Source organism: Tubulanus polymorphus, chromosome 3 (genome assembly GCF_964204645.1).
Source record: "Tubulanus polymorphus chromosome 3, tnTubPoly1.2, whole genome shotgun sequence".
NCBI lineage: Eukaryota > Metazoa > Nemertea > Palaeonemertea > Tubulaniformes > Tubulanidae > Tubulanus > Tubulanus polymorphus.
In genome coordinates this window covers 4,312,089-4,336,362 of record NC_134027.1, presented here as the reverse complement: position 1 = coordinate 4,336,362, position 24,274 = coordinate 4,312,089, and the positions used below count along the sequence as shown (strand labels likewise).

Genomic DNA, 24,274 nt, shown 5'->3' with positions numbered 1-24,274 from the left:
AGAGTATATACAGTTGCGCAACGTTTCGGCTAAGAGAATATAAACTGGTGTTTCCAATTCCAGTTCCACAGAAGTTGAAGACTAATAGTCCATTTCCGAATCCGTGTTTTACTTTTGTTTTGAGCCAATAGGTGTCGCATAAATTACATGAAATTTTCTGCATAGTTTGTTTCTAAAAACGTAAGTTTTACTTAATAAAAAGGGCGTTGCACATTCATATTTTAAACAACAATGATGAGATTATCTACAATAAAAGAATTTGTTAATCAAAATTTGGCCGAAACGGGTGTGGTTAATTAGATCATCCCGGTCATTGAATCAAACATTTTCTACGGTGCCGCGCCCCTTCTTGTTCTGAGCATGCTGAGTGTTGGTTGGCCTTCGTTCTTCGATTCAATAACAAACGTAACCGTCGTACGCCCCACCCGTCTCTCCGTTCCCGGGTTTTTGGTCGGGTTAGCAGCAGGGTTATTTCTCTCAGGAATATGTTAGTCCGCAGGGTCCAGAAGAAAAGCAAGGGCAGGATGGCAACCAACAGGAACCTTTTTACCACCAGACCAAGCAAGTCCATGCATATTTTATTACATAGGCCTTTTCCTCACTAACTCAACGTCTACGACTCTTAATTTAGCTATTCTTGAGAGGGTCTGGTCAAAACATCCTCACACGTCCTCACAAAACATCCTCGCCATCAAAATATCATTAGTCATAACGTCCTCACTTCTGTCGGTCAACATGTCCTCGTCGTATCAAAACGATTTAGGCCAATTGGTTATACAGAATCCTTTCTAATTCCATCAAAGCATAGATGTGTTTCATGAACATCAAACACAATGATATTCAAACACAATGATATTCAAATCCAGAAAAAATTATTTCCTACTCCCATACTGTTCACCAATAAAGAAGGAATCGAATTGATCTAAATAAATAGGTGAAAGTATAAAAGTCCATTTATGATTCATTTTATAAACTTTGTGTGGAGAATACATAGGATAAGGACGTTTTAACCGGGAGATGTTGTGGCATGAGGATGTTTTGACTGTAATTCCTGAGTAGAGGTCATTTTGTCAACTACAGTTCTCTTTTTTCTCAGGTAAAGAAAACACAGTGAAACTTAACAATGGCTGATCCAATGCCAACCTCGTATGAGACGAATACCACCACTACTACTAAAAGCAGCACAAATATTGGCTTTCATAAAGAATATTTAAAGACAATTCCCGGAATTTTAAAGATTGTTGAGATAGTAAGTTAGTATTTTCAGAAGTTGAAGTCACCAAGTTGACAATTTACCATTAGGATTGGAAATATACATTAGAACTCCAAAGTAAGAGTCTGATGTGATGACTCGTTTGATGTTGACTTATGTGAGTTCGACGAGAGTCGTCCATTTATGAGAGATACTATACATTACAATCGAACTTTTTTGAAAATTTTAATGAGTAAAAGTGCAGACAAGTATTACAGGTAGAAATTACAGGTATCATACAATACAAGTACCGGTATGGTTATAAAAGAATAGCCTATTTCCTGAGATATTCTTATTAGAATTAGTGACAGTACTATGTATTATAAAATGGCATGATTATGAATAAAATTTGTTGTATTGTAGGTTTTAGACTTAATCATTATCATCTGCGTGTCAATAGTCTACATGAGGGCGTCAGGATGGTTTGGTTTTTTGTATGGATCAGCGATAGTTCTAACTATAATTTTGTTCGCGAGTTTTCTTTTCGGTCTGATCTATAAGATGCCCGGGCCATGGCCACTATTTGTAAGTACATGCAACCTTCATTTCTAATCATTATCCACTGTAATGTAATATGTTTCATATTCCGGATATGAATTTATACGCTTTGAACTTTTTTATTTATTTCAGGTTTTCGTTTTCTACCTTGTGTACACTATTCTTTTCCTGATAACGTCCATAGTATTGGCTGTTTATGGATGGGTTGATGCATCAATTGCAGCTGCATGTGTAAGTTTAATTTCTACATTTATTTTCACATTTTGATTTACAAATATTTCTTACTCATCTGTGTTTTATTGTAATTATGAGCCATAAAGAAGAGAAGAAAAGGGAGACATCTCCTGTGATGCTCTTGTATTCAAATGCACAGCCTCAATGCTAAAGTTTTTGCAGAAGTTGATTACAATTTCTTAATGATTTGTTTTGTAAAATGTAAATGATAATATTGTGTAAATATTTCTATTGCAGTTCTTCAGTTTCGCTGCTACAGCTGTTTACGCTGTTGACACGTTTTTCATGTTTAGAGAGTGGAGAAACGGTCCGACAGTTATTGCATCCACTACAACTTCCACTACTGTCACAACTGTTGATTCTACACAATATTAGAAATTCTATCTTCTGAAATTTGTCCATATTTCGCAGATATAGAACAGAAATGTTGATGGTATTTTTTCTTGTCTATGCATTTGGGCAAAATGTTCTTCTAAATATGAATGGAATAGAATCTTAACCTAATGCATATAAGTATTTCTTTTTAAACCCGAATGGATAAGATTTGATAAAGTTTCAAGATTTACGCATGTTGGCCCATTAAGACTGTTCGAATATCATTCACTTTCTTATCATTTGTACTACATGCCTCACTAAATAGAAGGTGATCCCTGTTTATCTACTGCAGATGACCATCGTGTGTCAATACTTTGATCTTTATTTTATCATTGATGCAGCAATTGGTTGATAACTATTATATAATCGAATATCTGGATCCTAGTATGAATGTATTAAAATAACTTCACTGACATTAATCAGAAAAACAACATCTGCATTCATAGAAGTAAGTGTGGGTTAATATTTGCCATGTGTCAAAAATCAATAGGTTATGCAAATATCGAAATTGGGATATATCAAACTTTCAGAGGTGTTGTATAAGTATTAGAATTGAATTATACTGTTGACTTCAGAATAAGAATTCCTCGTCATGTTTTGGCAGCATCTCATGCGTAGAATAGGTTTTGAAAGTTATCCATGCCGGTAATTGTAGTGCAGGATTGTCTTGAAACTGGTAGGATTAGTATTGCAATGAATTGCCGGCTGGTACGCGATCTGTGTTCAGCTGTATGAGTATAAATTAAAGCTACTAAAGTTTATAAACACTGTTTTTGTTTGTGTTTCATTGTGTTACAGCAGTAAGCTTTTCATTTGGAGAATGAATCCTTTGATGACCACTCATCTGGAACAGAATTAAAAAGTTAATTTTTCAGCTAATTCTTTAATAGGAAAAGACTAACAGTTATTAAGATTCTAGTTTTTAATGGTGCATCCTTTGATTGAGAGGCCACTTCAGTGAGTTTCAAGGAGGTTTGTGGAATAGATAGTTAGCGTATGAAATCTCATCGCCTACCACATGTTTTCTAAGTTGGATGTTTTGTATCAAGATTTATCATAAATGTATTATATATTGCTATTTTATATTATTAGTAGAGTAGAGCTATACTCGGATGTATTAAGTTTTTGTATTTGGGTCAATTATTTATATATATTTTCAATCATTTTATTATATCAAAAAGCAGTAGCAGCAACTATGATTCAATTCAAATTTAATTTGGTACATCCATGATGTATTTGGTGCATCGTATCATTTTAATTCTAATAATTTAAACATTCGCTTTATTCGGATCATTTCGGTCCGATGAAATTTCATCCGGTTTATGAGAAATCCGAATAAAACATCTTAGGCTACATACATGTATAGATGATATCCAGATTAGATTGAAATGCGGATTAAACTGATCCGAATGAAATGAATTTGACTGTGTATGATGATGAACACGAACTTTGCTCCTTCTAGTCTTCTAACCATGATAGAAAAAAATCTATTGTCATATGTCAATGACATGTAACTGTATTAATCTGCTTTTCATTCTTGCAATTGTTGTTTTCAAAAACCAGAAATTATTTCCATTCTCTAAAGCACGGTTTATGTTCGGAATCTGCTGTTATTTTAAGGTATCCGAGACCATTGATCGTTATATTAAACGCTTATTTAGTTATATATGGGACAGTTAAATGTTGGATATTTTGCATTTGCTATCTACCTCTGACATTGATATTAATTTCCCCATTAATTGCAAGTTCTGGTTATTTTCAAGTCTGGAAAAAGGGCTCAATTACAATTAACACAGAATGTATGATACGCTATTTTACCTCTGTTCGTCGCCAAACCTAATTTGCCATTCAAAGAACCGTTTAAAAGTAGTGCAGCGCTATTGTACTAGTGTAGTTCTCTGGGTGTTTTGCTTTTTTGAAAAAAATTGTTCAGTCGCGTCATAGACTAGACTGCTTAAAAAGTTACTTCTGTACTTGAGAATTTAGACGATTTACAAAGAGCTGTTTCTAGTATAATGCGTAAATATGTGTGCACTGAAAAACAGATGTGAATTCAACATCCATCTGAAGGCGTTACTTGGAGAGATTTTCCGTGGAGGAAACAAATAAATGTCTCAGCTACGAATTTGATTACATCAGATGTATAAATAGATATATATTTACACTGTTCATCTCCTGCGTATCGAGAGATACAATATTCAAAATACGTCGAATGAAAATAAATTATGGGCATAATGAGGAGGTTTTTATGATGATGTATTTTTATATTTGTTAATTGTATTAGTACACAGTGGTCAATAGGGTTAGTGGTGGAGTCAACAAATATTTTGAACAAATATGTGTACATTATGTATAACATTTAAATCTAATATCTACTATTAATCTGGGGCTGTTGAGTATTGATGTTATTGAAGTAGTCACTTATAGTTGATTGTCTTTACTAATGAAATATTGTTGCTATTCAAGAAACATACTACGGTCAAATTATTTTAAAAAGCTTCAAAAGATTTTTCCAATGATAAAAGCGAAAATCAAAACAAGCGACTGCATTGAAATGCATATTTTATATTCTGTGAACATTTGGAAAGAATTGTAAATTCTCTATTTTGGTGTTATATTATAAATGACTGCAGAGGAAGTGTTCTCTGGGAATGTTTCAGCCATGCTTCTCTTTATGGAGAAATAAGACAAAAAAACAGCTTCGTTCGTATTTTGTGAAAATTTGACATTTTTGAGCCGGAATATTGATTTTCATATGCTTTAATACTTCTTGATGATAATAGTAAATAAACAAATATAATTTGCTTTGAATTGTTGCTACCCGAGTTGTTTTTGTTATTGTGGATTTTCTCGTCCAGTGAGGGCGAAATATCCGATAGATCTAAAAAAGACGATAGTCGGGACTCGGAAGTTTTATCGTCGAAGATTTATTAACAGCAAGATTGATTTTATTGATTAGTTGACATGATGTGTTGAATCCAGTCGATGTATTTTGAGACTCTCGTTGATACGCTCGGGTAACCGGGATGGTTACATACAGCATGACCAAATGAAACGACACCGGCCAACTCCACTCGACCTTCTTTACGGCACTGAACAGGTCCACCTGAATCTCCCTGTAAATTAAAAACTCACTTCTGGAATGAATCTTTATACCACAGAGAATAAAAGTAGTTTCAAAATGGCACCTTACCTGGCAGGATCCGATGTATCCACGACCAAAGCATATATGATTTTCTAAAATAACTGGTCGTTTATACAACGCCCTCCAACCTACATCACATTCCTCGTTTGGAATTAAAGGACCCTGAACTTGTTGAAGTTGAGCTCGATTCTGAGTCGCTGAAAAGTATTGCAAATGTTTGTGGCATTCAATTGAAATAGACTGTTTTTAGTCCTTTTACTGACAAAAACTAAACAAAATAGGGCGTATAGTATAATTACATTTTGTTTCACCCCACCCGGTCACCCAGCAATCTGGCCAGTTAGTGAAGTCATCATTTTGTTGTGGAAGACAAATTGGCTTGACGTAATCGTTGAATACTATTGGTTTCTTCAGCTTCAACAGTACAATATCGTGGGGGCTGTCACTTTTTCTGCCATCATACCAGGGATGCTATAATCGAATAAATTTTTTAAAAACTCCCAGAGCAATACGATGAACCGGTAAAATACATTTTAAAGTCGTGATCTCATGTTGAATACCAGAAGATTACAGGCAAAGAGTTAAATATATGTATTGGAATTTTTACCATGAATATCGCCTGTAATTCATGTGTCACCTCTGGTCCATCGTCTTCATATACATTAGTATCACCTACTACCACTGTGTACGCATGTACCTGTTGCGGACCCCTAGTTTGATTTGGATATGAATAAATTGTCTACATCAGATTTTATAATTGATTACAGTTGATTTTTTTCATTCTCTCAAACAATAAATCAAGTCACCATTAAAGTTAATTTCAACAAAATATTTGACAAGATAATGGATTTTTCTTGCTTGAAAATGAATTGATAGAATCTACTGCGTACCATGGGTAAAAACAGTGACTGGCGGACACGACCCATTGTTCTGAAATGATTGAACCACCGCAGAAATGACCACCAGATCCACCCATCTGTATCGATACCTGCCAAGGCCATGCTCCTTTCTGCGCATTCCAGCCATGCGTGATGCGCCAGTTACCAACCGCTGGCCACTTCGATCGTCCACAATCTAAAAACTAAACACCTTATGCCAATTTCTCCCAATAACGGTCGTATTTAAGTTACACATTTTTGTTAGCGTATGAATACCTGGGTGATTTTGGAAAGGTACAATCGGGTGAAATGTGAAAGGCTCTCTAGTAGTTGTTGTCGGTGGCAGAGTAGTTGTTGGCTCAGTTATTTCATCGGTTGTGACCAGTGATGGTCTCGGGGGTCGTCCAGTCGGTGGAATCACCGGATGAGTGAAATTTAAACAACAAAGCCAATCTGAAGCGTAACCGCCACAGATATCGAAACCGGGCATCTGAGTGTACTGATCACAGGCGAACTTTCTATCCTGGCAATATCCACCATTCAGCTGTTCGCACAATGTGTAACCTTTTAAAGAACGGTATGAAATTTTTTTCAAACGACAGAACAACCGTAACACCTTCACTTCACTAACAGGAGATCAGTAAAAATTTAAACAAAGATCTAGAGAAGAACAAAAGATCGTGGTGTATACTTATTGAGGGCATTTTACGTCAGATGTTGCGCATACAATGAACTGACCTTTGCAACAAACTCCGTTTTCTGGGCATTCTCCATCTAATGGATCCTCGAAGCACGTGGTCCCTTCTGGTAGGCATCCTCCTCCACTGTCGTAACAGCTGCTACCAAAAACCACTTTCAGCCAAATAGAATTGATAAGAATGAATAAAGATGAGTTTGTATAAAGATCCTCTGAAATCAGACTTGAATTAACAAATCTGTTTATGAGTCGACTTAAGAAAGGACGATATCGAGAAAAAGACTTAAGCGGATTTAACCTGCGATATTGAGCAGTATCACTAATATAGAATCCATGTCTGGAAAATTCTGGTCTACGTGATTCCCAGAAGCTATTTGTTCTAGTTGTATATCGTATTTATTCGAATTTGAAGATAGTTTATCAATTATGTTATGTTTTGAAATATATGAATCATCCATATGTAAATAGACAGAGTATATTTGTGTATTTGTTTGCGTGAAATTGATTGATAGATGAACAATTTCCGGACGTACATAGAGGGCTGCCTACGTACTTCCTGCTTAACCGAAAAAAACGGCTGTTAGAAAAGCCGATTTGAAAAATAAAAAAGAAAACGACCTTTCTTCCCATTGAATTTCAACATCTATATATTATCTATTTTCCTATAAACTCTTCTTAAAATTCTATGTTACAAGAAGGCAAAGTATCTCTATATGCTGCGTTTTCGAAACAAAATAGCAGTAGTAATTCAACTCGCATGTAATACGTCTTTACTGGGTAAGTTTTTTTCAAAGCAATATTTAATGCAATGACGTAGGCCTATACTTCAGATGTCACAGCTGTTGTAGGCGCTTTACATCCATTATTATCATAAAGCGATTATAGTTTTATTAAACATAGCACAGTTGATTATACATGTAGCATACACTAGGCTTAACGAACAGTATTCACTTCGAAGAACGAACGCGGTCGAATTTAATTTCGATCCACAAAATGTCCCACTTCTTAATCTAAGACCATCTCGTGCTTAATCTATAATTTCAAATCATTTTTAAAGGTGGTCTAATTATGAAGGAAGAAATGTCCTTCGGTGACTGGACTGAAGTTGCTTGGAACGTCCAGACTCGTTTGCAAGTTAAATTCTTTCCTGAGTGCTTTAGCCCGTTGCTTCATGGTCTGATCAGTTGGGGTGATATCAGCTTCAGCTAGTTCATCGAGCATCGCTTTCATATCCGGCCCAGCCAATGATACAACGTATTGTTCCAAATACTTCATATTATCATTGTACACATCTGCTTGCAGGGATGCAACAGGCAAACGCCCGAGATAATTTCTGATTCTACGAATTCCCTCTGCCGACACCCTGTCGAGGTGTACCTCTTCAGCTGTTGGAGATAGATTATTAATCAAAATTGCCAACAATGATATATCCATTTCGGCGCAGGTTTTGGTTGCATTGCGATCATCAGGCCCATATAAAATGCGCCACTGATCCTCGTTAATAGCTCCCTGCAGTTGAAGTGATAGGAGTCGTGGGCGCTGGTGACTGAGTTCATCACTGAGATTAGGGAAAACGTTTTGTAGGTGCGCTCGCATCGCCTTCGGACCCACTTGGTCTATGACTGTCGCCACACGTAAAAATCGCTCCTCTCCCGACATAGAGTCCGCTGCCGAGGGCATTTCTGAATCTATTGATGAAAAAAAAAACAGGCTTAGATGAAAATGATTTACAAGAAACTGGATTATAGACCTCAAAGCTGAAATCTTTTAATCAGGGATAGCAAGAATGTTATGCCTACCTATTGTCCACATCACAACTAGAATTCAAATTGATATACCGGTAAGATATTTGTGGTATTGACCTCAGAAGTCAGCTCTTAATGTAATCTAGTAGAGACACTGACCGACCGCGGTTTGCATGGAAAGTAGTTAGTCCTACATTGACAACGGTCAAACTGATAGGTTAGGCCTATCCTACCTGCATATTACCGGGTCAAAACGTCGTTATATATCAGTCTGTACTCTAATCTTGATGCACATCTTATTAGTGCACAAAACCCGAACGAGTGTCCTAAACAATTACTGGGAATTTATGTTTGGGTCAAATTCATTATCATATCTGTTTTTAAGGAACCCGTTTGAGTTTTAACCATCTTGCATATGTACGGCGTTCAATGAATAGCGAATTTCATGTTATTTCAAAACTTGTTCTATATGCTTTTTACACTATGCCATAGATGCATTATTCACCATGAAAATTCTTGAAAATACGCATTTTCAGTGTCGGGAATTATATACTTTGATAGGCAATCATTTCATATTCGCAGCAAAATGTCGTCTCTGTCATACAGACACAGTACCATATCTACCAGCATCTCATGGGTTATACCATCATACGATCAATACATACCCTATAACGATGGCTCGACAGCGCACCATATTGCGCATTGGATATTCCTGCCACTATCACAATTTCAAGCTATATAAAACGCTGTGGCAGGCCTACATAAGAACGTTTAAGATGCACTATGTTATCTGTTTAGCTTACCTCGAAAATTATACGTCACTTTATGGTAAAATATTGAAAATCTCAGATTTGTTCAAACATATATAACAGATTCTATGACGCTGAGATCCGGAGATCCAACCAACCTTCAATGCGGGATTTGTGTTTTAACCCTTTCGTCGCTGACACAACCGAATTCAATCAAATCTGTCGATTAGCTACTTTATGAACCTTATGAAAAAAGCAAAATATGAAATACATTTTCACTGTGGCCGAATATCTTACAATGCCCTGTTATCATTTGCACGGTATTTTACGATTCGCTATAACGACTGTATGACATACCCGATAACGGAATTGCAACAAATAAATGTATTTACTGGAACGATTTGATTTTGATTTAGCATTTACAGACCAGGACCCCTGGGCATGAGGGTAGCTGTTGGACGGACTAGAGGATTATCACCATTCGGGGTAATACAAATCACTCGGCCAATACAAAAGGTACGATCCTACATAGTATCATTTACGCCAGTCGCCGCAAAGATGAATATGCAGATATCAGTCAGTCCTCGCTAAAAAAAAATGGAATCACGAGATTAAGCCCGGGGGGTCAGTAAAGAGAGGCTAGGATTCGACTAGGATCAATACGGTCGACCCCAGTGACATTTAATTTTCCGGTGACTGCACACATCCGAGAATGTTGGACCTTATTTCTAACGGCTGTAACGGATCATCCGATGTCTAGAAGCTTTAGCCGCTTTCATTTTTCATCTACAGGACGTATATGGTCACCAGCTCGTGAGAGATTACAGGATCTTTTCTCGACGAATAGATAAAACTCTTTACAATATGACTTGTTCACCGGGAAGATTCGGGTGAATATCAACGCTGCAGCTCATATTTCGGCTTGCCGTTCAATTTCCAGACCTCAAACACTAAACGTAGGTCTAAATTGGCTGCAATCATGGAATGAGTTGCTAATACGACGTCATTTCGGTTTCTTTCATTCATTCTTTTTTCTTATAATTAGACGCAGCACCTCGTCTTGGAACCATAACTCCGTCGGCTGAATGAATTCAGAGAATCGCGCGTGCTGTGACAGTACGCACAAAAATAGCGCTAACCATCGTAAGTTCTTCGATTCGTGATTATTTTAATATAATAAAGATTATTGAGGAAAAAATACTTTCGGAGAAAAGTGCTGAAACCTGAAAAGTCAAAGTAATTGCGCCAATCTTGTATAATGCATTGTCCACGTGTGTGTTAATTATCTCGCCGCTAGAGTAGTGCGCGAATAAGAAGCGTGAAATTTAAGGAAATCCATGGAAAGTAAACCCATTGCATTCAACGGTTTGCGTTTTAAATTACCACAATTACATTAACAACATGTTTGTTGCCTCTGGTTATTCAAACAAATTTTCCCAATTTGTGATGATTGGTCGAATTTCTTGCACCTTCATCGCGCGACGTTTGATACAAAACATTGCGTTAAAAGTGTGCGATCAAATGTCGAAATGAACGACGTTTTCGTGATTTAAGAGGAATACGTGGAGCAATAAAACGAATGCGCAGCGATTCAACAGATAAGATTCACTAAGTAACTTATCTTACATTCAGAATACATACACATCACAGTCTCTGAACGTTATCTGATTTAAATAATACATAAAGGTTAAGTATTCAGGTCTTAAGTTTAGCTCCATAGATGGTCATATAATCAATTGGTAAACAATTCGCTCGTGGTTATTTTGGAATTGATAGTCACTATTTATGATTTACGAAGCTTTCAATGATGCAATAAATCTTTTTTATTGAATAAGCTGAAATACGGTGATATATATTACTCAAATTATAGATCCATAGACGATATCTTTGTTAAAACCAAATTGGAAGAACATATCAACTGATATTTCTATTTATATTGGGTGGAGTAGCAAGCAATTTAATGTCAGAAAACTTCAGATAACTATTAGATTTTCGCTCAATAAATTCCTGGATGTTCTTCAAAGCATAATACGGGCATGCTCTATATCTATCTAAACAAGATCCATTACATAGTGAGTATTTCAAACATGTTTAGTCGAGTTCAGTACACATTTTAATGAAGAGTCCAATAACAATAATAATCTATAAATCTACAACTTGCTACTGCCCGACGAAAAGTCTCCTGCCACGAGCCATCCTCTAAAAAGAACTATGATAATCGATGAAGTGGACGAATATCGTCATTATCTTGAACTCCAGAATCAATATGACAACCAATATTTCTGCAAACAAGTTCGAAAGCACTAGCAATAATACCTGCTTTCATCTCGTAAGTCCTCCAGGCAAGCTATCAATCCTTCCCACCTGAAAATTTCCTTCTCTTTTGTCTTCGTTTTGCCAAGTATAATTGCTTTCTAGTTATTACCGAGGATGTCTATGGAAGCGATGGTCTCATGGCTGTACCAATGCGACGCGTTCTAGGAGCAAATAGAATCCAGTTCCCAAGAGAAAGGTTCATTTTATTTGACAAGATGAACTTTATTAAACTCAGCCGGTTATGCCATGATAAATCACGTTGGTCGCTTCATTTTCGAGTAACTGTCGATTAAGATATATTTTCGTGTCTCCTGGGGCATCATTTTATACCGGTTGCTGTCTCTTAGAACTCGATCCGCACATAACAGTTTTTATGAAGAAAGATAACAGGTTATTATAGATCCGACACGCAGATCGATGGTAATAAACATTAAAATGCTATCAAAAACAGTTTGAAGAACGACGTACGTAAATAAATGTCAGATTCGAGGTGATAGTTGTGTACGAAGTTTTAGCATTGCTCCGATATTTAACATAATTTGGAATAATTAATGAAGGATGGATGGAATATTATTGTCTTGGAACTGAACTAATATCGGACAATGTGTCATGTTTGTTATCTATATTTCCTGTGGTATATACGCATATTTTTTGCGCACATTTTAAAATAAACAAAATTGAAAATCCAGTAACAAAATGAAAGAGACACCTTTCAGCACGGATGATGCAATTTGACACCTTGAGCTCGTCCTGTCGAATAAATTCAAATTCATTTTATTCATCATAAATCGAACGTACGTGATTATAAATGAAAAAAGAGGATCAATATTATAACAATACAGAATAAAGAGACATTAACACAGACACTATAACACGTATCCATAAAATGACAACTGTATACATACAGTATTCTTAAGTGATGTTTACAAGGCGATCATATGAATATTAACTAAATAATTGCGATATTAACTAAAATTGAATTGTTAGGATCAATGAAGGCCAATTGAAAACTATCTTGATTTAAATCAACAACCGTATATCGTATTCTTAGGTTAGATGGGAGTTTATGGTGCAAAAGAAAATGAATTTCATCGCCACGTATGCCATTCGGGCAAAGGTTCCGAGCCGACGTAGACGCTACCAGCTGCGGTGAGTTGATCGATCTATGATTGATATCACTTGGACTGTTTCGTGTCTCGTGGTTATTGTAAATTGCTAAATATCAGTTTTATTACTTACTTTAATTCGAACAGGTGTCTGTGTCTACTCGAGAAAAATGATGATACGTTATCAAATTATTATTTGATCATCTGTTTATTAAATGTCATGATGATTATATCTCGATCCATCTGCAATAAAATAATCTACTGGTTGAAATATTTTTCAAAAGTATAGTCATTTTGTGTCCTCAACAAGTTCCACAGTTCTGAATTAAGATTGACTCTTGAAAACAGAATTAACTCAAACTCATGACTGTGGAACTGGATCCTGAACGAGCAATCGCACGACCTCGTGGTGTCGCAATGCTAATCAAGCTTTTAATATTACTTTCGTGCAATCAGCGAGAAAACACTCGGTGAATTCTGGTGTTTCAGACAAATTACTGCTAGCTCTTTAAGTTGCTGAATCGTGTGTGATCGAAACACATTTTCTTTTTCTTATTCCTGTCAAAAGAGTTACTTTGCGGAGCGTTTCTGGAGAGAATAACTTATGGAAATTCGAATACGTCGTTCAATCCTCGTGAGTAAGTTTAGCGCATTATGAGAATGCACCCTAAACACTCAAGCGCGTTGATAAGAGGTCCGATTGAATCCGTAAATACTACACGTAAATTGGAATTATTCAAAATCGAAAGGTCCGATGCACAGTTTCGATTGGGCCATAAAATCAATTACGGGGATTAGATTTCAGACGTGATTCGAAAAGCTAATTTCAAAACAAAGTAGAAATGCGTTAAAACAACATGAGATGCGCATTGTTTACTGACAGTATTCACAGAAAAATCAAAGGACAGACCTTTCAAATAGTTTTCAGTTCTAAGAGGAATCGGCGATTAGGTACGTAAAGTTTCGAAATCAGAGACAGATTTAAGGATGTATCGTTATTGGTTGGAAATATAGAAACATACTGAATCTTTAAAATCATTTCGTTTTGCGCGGTATAAATTATCGCTTGCCAGACTGAAACTATTGATATTTGTTACCGAGTAAACAGTGATTGATCGTAGAATAAGACTACGAGTTATACTGTAACATTTGACCTAACTTACACCGAGTTTTTACGAGCGTTTGATTAATGACGTAATCTTCGTTTACCTGATCTCATAAATCTTATGGTCGTCTTTCTGACACCGCGGTAACGTGCAAAATCTACCATTCGGCCGTAACCCTTCCCTCCTGTCATCTGCCTTGTTTAGGAATAGTTACAAGACTAAACCATGGTTCTACAAGAGTAATGAATCTACTACACAAAACATGTATTTATTCCCAACGATTATGAAAAAAAGAATACGCTCAACAACTTCTTGACACCTAGGTTTTTTCAATTATTTACAAAATTGATGTTTTATGTATGTCTTCTATGGATTCTAGAATATCGACTAATAGAATCATGCCCCAATTAACAATTACCAGTACCACCACATGGTAAATGTAAGGGCGACATCGTTTCAATAAGAAATTGCTTAAATTGCAAATATTGTCCTGCGATTTATTTCATTTTGAAGAGTCGTAGTTTACCCGTGTCTCGTGCATTTACTTTACTATTAATCTATTTCCCAATCATTTCATCAAGATTCGTATGCGTATGCGTTGAACAATTTCACGCTCAAACGCGCCCACAAATTCATCCCGGGTACTGGTTCGAGATAGAATATAAATATACCTTTTGAGCTCAGCGAAGTGATGGTAATAATAGCGTGTCTATTTTCGTTTGTCCGGTGATGTCTTTTGTCAGCAGTGTAAGAGAAGGTAATTCACCCTCTTTGTGCACGTCGAAAGTACCAGTATTTGGTCGTTAGAAGAACAAAAGGAGAGAAATGCCATGAACTCAGCCGAGTCCTTTTTGATCTTATAGATAAAGGATCTTCATATCTCTCGCATCTGCACAAAATAACTGCAATTCTCTGATGTCAGTGTCTTGAATGTCATTAGTAGCTGCACCTGTCCATTTCAAAAATGAAAGAAAAAAACCGCAATGAATTCAATAGTTCTGTACTTATAGTATATTATATATTCAAAGAACATATTGTAGATGACATGAGTATAAAAATCAATTTCGAATCATTGTGTCTTTTCATCTCTTTAAAGGGTGTGAATGGAATAAATCGATGTTCACCGTGCAACCAGAAATCATTGAGACCTTTTGCTCTCCGTGTATACTAATTTTTATCTTGCGTCATCTGGAACTATTCTGGATGACAGTCTTATTCAATTAGGTGTTATCTTCTATTACCGACTTGTCACCAACACAACATTCATCATGCATTGCAAATCCGTAACGATGCCTCGAGTTTGTAAAGATAGATTTGAGACGTTTATTTTTTAGTTCGCATTTTTTCTAAGTGTGCATTTCTAGATATTCCTAGAATTGTTAATAATTGAATTTGTACGTGGACAAATCTTTGATCATTTGGTTTAGGAGATTTTGTAACTGACGATGCATATAATCGTTACAAACCCTTTGTGTCATCTCAGGTTTATATCTGAAATTTGTTCAGTGAGGTTTCACCACAACGTTCAAGCATCTCTAGTGATTTGCCAATCTTGCTTTCATTGTAACTGGTAAATTAGTTGGTTTGGGTGGACTGTAGTCAACAAAACGACATCGGGTCATAGAGAACGATGATAAATGACTTCTCCGAGTTTCATTAGATATCCTATTAGGAGAAAAGTCTTTGGCCAAAGTAATTCAATTCTCATATTGACGATATTTCTTGTATGTAAATAAAAAGCGATGGACGGCTCTAACGGTTTCTGCGTTGAATGGCAAATACTTCGCGACTATTCATGTTTGCATTACCTTGTTGCGTAAAGATACCAGTAACCCAGTTTCGACAGACAACATTTGTAACGACATGAATTTCTAATCTGTCCCATCTTCATTCTTGGCTTTCATCGTTTCTTCGTTGGTGCAAATTTCAGTCACCATTACATATAGTAACGATCTGGTTTTTAAAGTAACTGTACACATCTGATATACATATCTGTGATACCATGTCACCTATCGTTAATGGATAAAACAGAAAATTTGATTTTTCTTCGTGTTGAAAAATTATAGCTTTCAATGACTTATTCTGTTGATCTATTCTACAATGAAAATAATGAGACGATGATTGAGATCATTTAACAGTAATTCTGGATAAGAATTTTGACAAACTAGTTAGTTTACGAGTAAAATACATGTTCATGCTGGAGTTCCTGCAATTTTATAACATATTTATACACGGTTGATGAAACATATGGCAATTTCATCTGTATGAATAGTTTCAATCGTCTATACAATATTGCTCCCGATCCGTAATAAAATCAAGTTTTCGTCGACTGAATATGACCCTGACACGAAAACGGCATAATTCTAGACAATTTCTAGAATTTCTATTTTGCAAGCCAGTGTTGTTTTGAACACAGCACGAATGCGTGTGACGAATCCCACGTCGGATGAAGATTAACAAAAGTATATACCAACAATGTATATATGTAATTCCTTTGACGTCAAGAAATTACACATCGGACACGGTCTATGATGGAGAAATAGTCAATAATTACAGCCCATCTCAATCCTATTACTGATGATAGACTATAATTTGGCCCAATAAATGCTGAACCCGTCACATCTAACGGACGTTCTTACCAGTCAAAGCAGAACACTAATGCCCTGTAATCCGCTTGAAAAGTATAAACTCATTATGTACAAGTTCTAATTAATTATCCGAGATTACGTAACTTCTAAGAACAGCATTTGCATCATAATAATGAAGATCGATGCTACCGTCATTAAATGAAAATTCAATCCCTTCTTTATCACAGCCAAAGATCATTTACTTTGAACATGACCCTAGAGTGCCGTATGCATTATCTACTGAAGAGGGAATTCAAAATCCTCATATTCATAATAAGCGTTCATAAAATGGATATCGAAAGGTCTTTTGTTATTGATGCTTAGCTAGATAAACGTTGCTTTTTATGTAAATCAAACACCGAATCGATGGAAAAGCTTCGTCGCGATGGATATTTATAAATTTGGAAGCAGTCAAGTAAAAATCAATACGAGCTAAAAATGTCAAAGGTTGTTATGATACACAATTCCGACATTATTCACGTTAAAAAGTAGTTTCGTCGCTACTGGAATCACTTTTCTAACATCAGATTGTTATTTCTTAACATAAGCTTACCGAATTCAGTAATCTGACTAAACAATTAACAATTACTGTTACTTACCAAGTGGAATAGCTACTCTCATCCAAGGGGTCCAACAATAACAACACACCTCGCACAACAAGTTTGGAATGATGTAAAAAATCTTGGCTGATAAAATTTTCAGTAAAGTAAGTAATGCCGCAAACTAACTAGTGACTCAATACGACGAAGCGGTCAATTATTATTCTCAAACACGAAATTCCTTTCTCATCTAGTCTTGTTTTCATGTTTTCAAACGGAAATGAGGCCCTGTCGTTGTCTTTCAAGTTTTACCCGGAACAACGAGAACGGCAGTAAAAGAGTGGAATCGTAATTACATCGTTCTTGTATTACTTCTTTCTCAAATTCCACTATATTTCATCACTTGTCTAAGCTGAACGTATACCACAGTTGTTGCAGTTGATATGTCAAACTAGGGGCGACTTCGAGTGACAATGATTTTTTGAAGTACCCTAAACCTATCTGCAATCCTAATGCGAGCTCACCAGTACTTTACATTGAAATGTAAAGCCCGTCTGAAATCTGTGGCAACACCCGTAAATTAGCCGAAAATCATCGGTGAAATTATATCATACTTGCATCAAAATGGCGGTGATAAAGGATTCGTGTATTCTATGTTTTTATAAATGTAGTTTGCTTTTGAAATGAGCTCTTTTAGTTATCGATGAAATGACGCTTAATCGGGTACTGATACTGAATTGCCTTTGGGGGTTATCCAGCACTGATGTTTTTTTAAAGATTTATTTTAGCTTTCGACCGAATTGATCAGCGCGCTTGTCATCTTAAAAACCATCGATGCTAAAGGCAAAAATGAATTTCTCCGGTGCAACTGTATATAATAACAATATGAATCTCAGTTGCAGCGTGGCATTTGATTGCCACTCCTACGAAAATAGTCATTGTCCTCTGGTAACGTAGTAATTCCCAATACACAGACTCGGTTACATCGAGAAGCATCAATTGGTCCATTTTAGCTGGATAAAAACCATTCTATATTTTTAACTGAGTATTTGTATACTAAGATGATGATGTTACGTGAATTGAAATTCTAAACACATTAAAGCAATTTTATGAAACATTCAAAATTGTGTGCAATAACCTATAATCATCGACTTGGGTCTGAAATGTGGGCAGCAATTTACTTTCGTGTTTTAATGGTGGGTAACAGACCCTGCAGGTGTATATCTTTACATCAATATATTTTATGCGTACACACCCAAAGCAGCATTTCTTCAATATCTAGTAACGTAACTACATACACACATATATATGTTCAAATGAATTTGGCCCGTATAACGAATTTCATATAACGACGATAGATTTGTCTTAACAACGATTACATGTTAAGGTAGAATAACTTAAAAAGTGTCAATCAATGATATGTTGTTACAGGCCCGTATTAAGGGCTGACGTAGGTCCTCCCCATCCTCACACGATTCGAACCTGATGGCATCTTAGACTTAGCTACGGCACGTAACCCTGCCACACTAGACTGGTCGCGCAGGTACATGCGCAGGTTTGATGCAATAAAACTTGCGGCACCAATCATTTGTCTAATCGCTGAGGCAAATTTAACGGATAAACTATAGATAGAAAATTCGGGTCAAATAAAACAAGATTTCTGATTGGCTAAAAATGACATCATCTAAGCTGTCCATGTACCTGGAGGGTAGTGTGGCAGTACCGTGGCGAGTCTCGATGCCATCAGGTTCGAATCCCTGCAGGAGGAGGAAGGGGTCCTCCCTGATGAATCTTGAGCATCGATTCACGTATTTGTGTCACTTTTCGTAAGATCTCGTAAAACAAGATTTCTGATTGGCTAAAAATGACATCATCTAAGCTGTCCATGTACCTGGAGGGTAGTGTGGCAGTACCGTGGCGAGTCTCGATGCCATCAGGTTCGAATCCCTGCAGGAGGAGGAAGGGGTCCTCCCTGATGAATCTTGAGCATCGATTCACGTATTTGTGTCACTTTTCGTAAGTTCTCGTAAAACAAGATTTCTGATTGGCTAAAAATGACATCATCTAAGCTGTCCATGTACCTGGAGGGTAGTGTGGCAGTACCGTGGCGAGTCTCGATGCCATCAGGTTCGAATCCCTGCAGGAGGAGGAAGGGGTCCTCCCTGATGAATCTTGAGCATCGATTCACGTATTTGTGTCACTTTTCGTAAGTTCTCGTTCAAAATATGTCAAACCTATATTCTTGATTCAAGGCCAAATAACCACAAAATGAAGCAAAGAGTTATCATTCCAATATGAAATGTTCGTGAATTTGTTCATCTGCATCTAATTTTGGATTCCGTAGAGCACTACAGGACTCCTACTCAACCGAGCGCCTTTCGCCTGTGCACCATATAAAAAGTGCACTTTCGTGAATATTGAAATACACACGATATACAAATTGATATGCGTAAGATATGCTCTCTGCTTTTATTCACAAACTAATTCCTTTTTTTGTCTAGCTTTTCTTATCGGACTCAAATTAAGCATTTTACAACTGAATGAAAGATCGCCTTAACCAAAGAAACAGAACAACACAGTCATGTCAGGCAAATATGATCGATGCGTCGCAGATATCAAATATCCGAGTGTTTCACATTTTCTTGGTAAGTTTGAATAAAGGAGCCGAAGATGGCAGAATTAAATTCGTTGCTCGCGAGGAATGTTGTCGGTGGTGATTCTTTGAACCTGTAGATGATGAAAAGCTGTCTTTATACTGGAATGTATAGCATGCACGGTTATAAAACTGAAAAACAGTCATAAGGCGAGTGTTAAGAATGGGAAAGAAGACTCTTCTGTTTACAGTGAAATGTAAACGTTGGGATGTCGTGGAAAACCATCAAAATTCGATTGAATAACTAAATAAAGACCAGAAAAGATTTCCAGACGGTCTTTGCAATTGAATTCCCTTGCGAAATTAACATTTGTTAAATGCAGAAATAAAAATCTATGGAAGCGTCCCGGGGACATATTCATAACAAAAAGAATTCGAGGTTAGTTCCGAGTTAGTTTACTCACAATGAACTGGCATTATCAGTTAACAGTGATTTTTGAGGTATATTCAGATTAAACTTCAAAAATTACGTTTGATTTAGAAAACCAATTCGCAATTAACATCGACATTTTTTTCGAATACGTCCCCAGGACGCCTACGTAGAAATAATGAACTCTTTGTCATTAGCTCGACCGCATGTTGTTCATAATATAAACATTCGTTGAATGAAAACGTATAACATCCATTATTTATGATGAAAAGACAATTGACCTCTTTTCATTAATAACTAGATCGACAAAATAATGAACATCGAAATGATGCCTGGTGTTGTTGGTTTCCTGTGCTGTATTTCATCGTCATATAGGATTCATTGTAGAATAAGGTTAGTATGTACAATGTCACATTACCCAAATAACTGATGAATTACGAAAGACGATTTAATTATCTAATCCGTCCTTGTATAAGTTGATATATATTTTGGTTGTCGCGTACTAATTCACCTGTTCATGCAGTCTTTCGAATTTTCTCATAAATACATGCCTTGTAACAAGAAAACTAGCATGAAATTTATTGAAACCTTGAAAATATTGAAGTCCCAACATCAAAGACCGACGCACTGAATATCCAATCGTCACACAATATTAGTTCATTAATGAAAATGCATGAAAATTCATTATGTAGAAAATATGAGCCATGAAATCTAATTTATTACAAAATAAACGCCCCTTCTCACAATTGCAGTTGTTATTTTAAAACGGCAATATTGTTGACGTTAGAGTACAAACAGTACCCCCAATAAAAACGCATATCTTATATATTTGAACACATTTTCGTAACGGTTTTTACGGCGTAAGAAAGTAAGTTGCTGTGCTGATTGCTTTAGTTGCTTTGTGGTGTAAAAGACACGAACATCAACCGCGCTCCAGTGGCTCATTGTGTATCTGTATGTATAAATGCGTGTATATGTATGAATATTAATTATTAAGGGCACTGTACACTGATTCCTTCACCTAGGTTTGCGTGTTCTTGACGCATCAACCGCCCATACTCCTGTCGCGATGGTAAGCCATTAGGAAGCGCAGGAAATTTATCATAGTGACACCTGCAAGCGGTGAGGTAAGCCTTGTGTTTCGTATATATATATAATAATATAATAATAATATATATATATATATATATATATATATATATATATATATATATATATATATATATATATATATATATATATATATATATATATATATATATATATATATATATATATATATATATATATATATATATATATATATATATATATATATATATATATATATATATATATATATATATATATATATATATATATATATATATATATATATATATATATATGTATATATCACCTTTTTTAATTCTTCCAATTTCCTTTATCTATATGTCAACCCAATAGAAGTGCTAATAAATCATAAATCATGCTGATGTTATAATTGATACGATTTTAGTTAAGACGGAGGGAGTATAACTCTAGTAGTTCATTCATTAGCAAAAATACTTTCTTTTAAAATGATATAGCGTGACAGCAAAATAACCACGGGTCTGTTAGAAATCGCCAATAGCTATTCCGATGTCCAGACTATCCCTATTCATTTTCTTTGACCGTGAAGAATGCGTTCAATGGAACAGTTCTCTTGGTACAGCGACAGGCGGTATTTCTGATAAAACGCCCTACTTAATTAGATATCCTTTATATGTGAAAGTAGCCGTAATGATGCGGATCCATGCGGTGTTGTGATACGGCCGAAACGGCGCTGCGAAAGACGTCGCTATCACCACGAATTATCCATCTGCTCAAGAAACCCTATTACCGAGATACAAAAATAACTCGAGACTGTTGGTCACCGTGTTCATCACCGTGTTCACGCAATTGACAGACTTAGGAAATTAATTTCTCGCCACATCAAAAGCTTCCTCAGTAAGAACGCTGTTGTCAAACTCCGGATCTGATAATGCTGTCAAGGTAGAAATAAGGTATTATCATAGACAGTGATTCAAAAGCTATATTTCCAAGCGATAGCGCGACCTTCGAACGAAGCTAACCCTGGTGATAGACCACTTTTCACAAAAAAATTCATTATAAAACATTCACTTACCTAACCTAACCTAACCTAACCTAACCTAACCTAACCTAACCTAACCTAACCTAACCTAACCTAACCTAACCTAACACTCATAACACTCATTCATAGAACTCCAAATCCATACATTAATATATTTCCCACAGCTGCGATCACATGAGTGAATGGTCCAAATCGGCTCCGTATGATCGCAGCTTTTCTAAGTGTTTGATGTTTCATCGTCCCAATTTTGATTACAAACTCATTAAACAACACCTAGGTTTTCCATAAGTTTCGTTTTGCGTTTTTTCATGATCGAAGTCACATCAAAGATAATACATGTGGCCCTTATCAGCCACCATAGTTGTATGGATGATACGAAAGTAGGCCTTTAGGAAAAATGAATTTTTTTGGTAATCCTCATGACCGGAGTTGATTATATTAGTGTTAATAGTTAATAGTGCAAGAGGGCCAGAGGATGAGAGTGTCAATCTATATAACTATCTATCACTATATTCGATATATAAATTGATTTACCCTTGTGCGCTTATACAAGTGACCTTAGCGTAGGCAAATAGAGTTTACACCGATATCTGGAATCCCGCACAGGGCCATTGGAATTATACACGCACGAAATGAAATCTCGTTACATCAGCAATAGTATGTACTATCACCGACAGGCTGGTATGAACAGTGGTCAATCATGCTCGATTATTCGAAGTGATATATGATGAAATATGATACAGTCCGCACTAAAATTGACTGGCATATTCGCTAATCAATTCTGTATCGCTATGACAGACACTTCACATCCGATATAAATATGGTTAAACTGATCCATCCCTGGCAAATTCGTTCAAACGACCGTAAAACCCATCCCAACTCCGCAAAACCCATTTTCTGTCGTACAATTTCAGCAGAAGATTAACAACTGAAAATACACAAACAGAAGTAATTACCTAATTACATGAATACACACTAATAATGGTAGCAATAACGTAAATGCAATTTGCGAAGTAGAAAAGTAGAATAGTTATGTTGGATTTGTAATGGGAATGCTGATTTCTCACGATATCTCTGTTACGGTCAAACAGATAAACAAAAATCTCATAAAAAATGACAAGAACGTTAAGACGACAGAAGTGTTTTTCGTAACCTGAAATTGTTATACCGGGACCTTCTGATGAGAGGTACTTAACTGCATGTACATAGTAAAACCTGCAGGCACCTTATGCGTAGAAACTTGTCACAACTCATTCGTAATATGGGATCGATCTTTGGAGTGCGATATTAGGAGGACCGCATCAGCTGCTTATCAGGCGAGTTCCGAGATGCTGCGGGGGTTTTGTGCAACTGTTATTACTCGGTACCAAGGCAAACATGAAAACACTATTAGTTAAGAGTCACCGCGATATAAGCGTGGCCACAACTGCGATTCCCAATGGTGAAATATTTTACATAAGGTTGCACGATATTGCGTCAATTTTCACCATTCCGTGTACGCATTTTGCCTCTCTGAATCAACACCATTGTTATAGCGTTAGTTTCGATGAAACATCAAATCTATAAACTTGTTAGTTCGATAAAACATCAAATCTATAAACTTGTTAGGTAAGCGTCTGACGCTTAGTTCGTCCTATGGCGTCTTGATTTTCGGACCACTGGGTTTTATGTATTTTTGAGACAAATAATGGCATCGCATTGCATTACGCTCGCGCCATTTGCGTTACTTACAACGATGCACACGTTGTTTAATGTGGTTATTTGAAAAACTGCTCCCGCAAATTATTGTCGACTGGCAAAAAACGTTCTCGCATCATTTACAAACCAATGGTTACATTCACCGATGTCGAGTATAGCAGATTAGATTTATT

At 36.2% G+C, this 24,274-nt stretch overlaps 3 protein-coding genes and 1 long non-coding RNA gene across 4 annotated transcripts; 2 read left to right on the top strand and 2 right to left on the bottom strand.

Moving 5' to 3' along the window:
• The first annotated feature begins 122 nt into the window (after positions 1–122).
• On the top strand, positions 123–5,146 carry LOC141901812 (plasmolipin-like). The gene is made up of 5 exons (XM_074789297.1): positions 123–180; positions 1,097–1,249; positions 1,616–1,777; positions 1,883–1,981; positions 2,222–5,146. The coding sequence occupies exons 2-5, from the start codon at positions 1,124–1,126 to the stop codon at positions 2,357–2,359; spliced, it is 525 nt and encodes a 174-aa protein (XP_074645398.1). The 5' UTR covers positions 123–180; positions 1,097–1,123; the 3' UTR covers positions 2,360–5,146.
• Positions 5,147–5,281: 135 nt separating this feature from the next.
• Positions 5,282–7,460, bottom strand: LOC141901811 (chymotrypsinogen 2-like). Its single transcript, XM_074789296.1, has 8 exons — positions 7,378–7,460; positions 7,121–7,234; positions 6,659–6,946; positions 6,395–6,578; positions 6,112–6,214; positions 5,804–5,975; positions 5,553–5,701; positions 5,282–5,475 (listed from the first exon to the last, which is right to left on the bottom strand). The coding sequence occupies exons 1-8, from the start codon at positions 7,412–7,414 to the stop codon at positions 5,308–5,310; spliced, it is 1,215 nt and encodes a 404-aa protein (XP_074645397.1). The 5' UTR covers positions 7,415–7,460; the 3' UTR covers positions 5,282–5,307.
• A 279-nt stretch (positions 7,461–7,739) lies between these two features.
• Positions 7,740–9,750, bottom strand: LOC141902633 (uncharacterized). Its single transcript, XM_074790456.1, has 2 exons — positions 9,628–9,750; positions 7,740–8,767 (listed from the first exon to the last, which is right to left on the bottom strand). Exon 2 carries the CDS (start codon positions 8,757–8,759, stop codon positions 8,142–8,144), a length of 618 nt encoding a protein of 205 aa, XP_074646557.1. The 5' UTR covers positions 8,760–8,767; positions 9,628–9,750; the 3' UTR covers positions 7,740–8,141.
• Positions 7,811–10,463, top strand: LOC141902635 (uncharacterized). The gene is made up of 3 exons (XR_012618905.1): positions 7,811–7,856; positions 9,990–10,089; positions 10,366–10,463. It is a non-coding gene; the product is annotated as an uncharacterized LOC141902635 (long non-coding RNA).
• Positions 10,464–24,274: the final 13,811 nt, after the last annotated feature.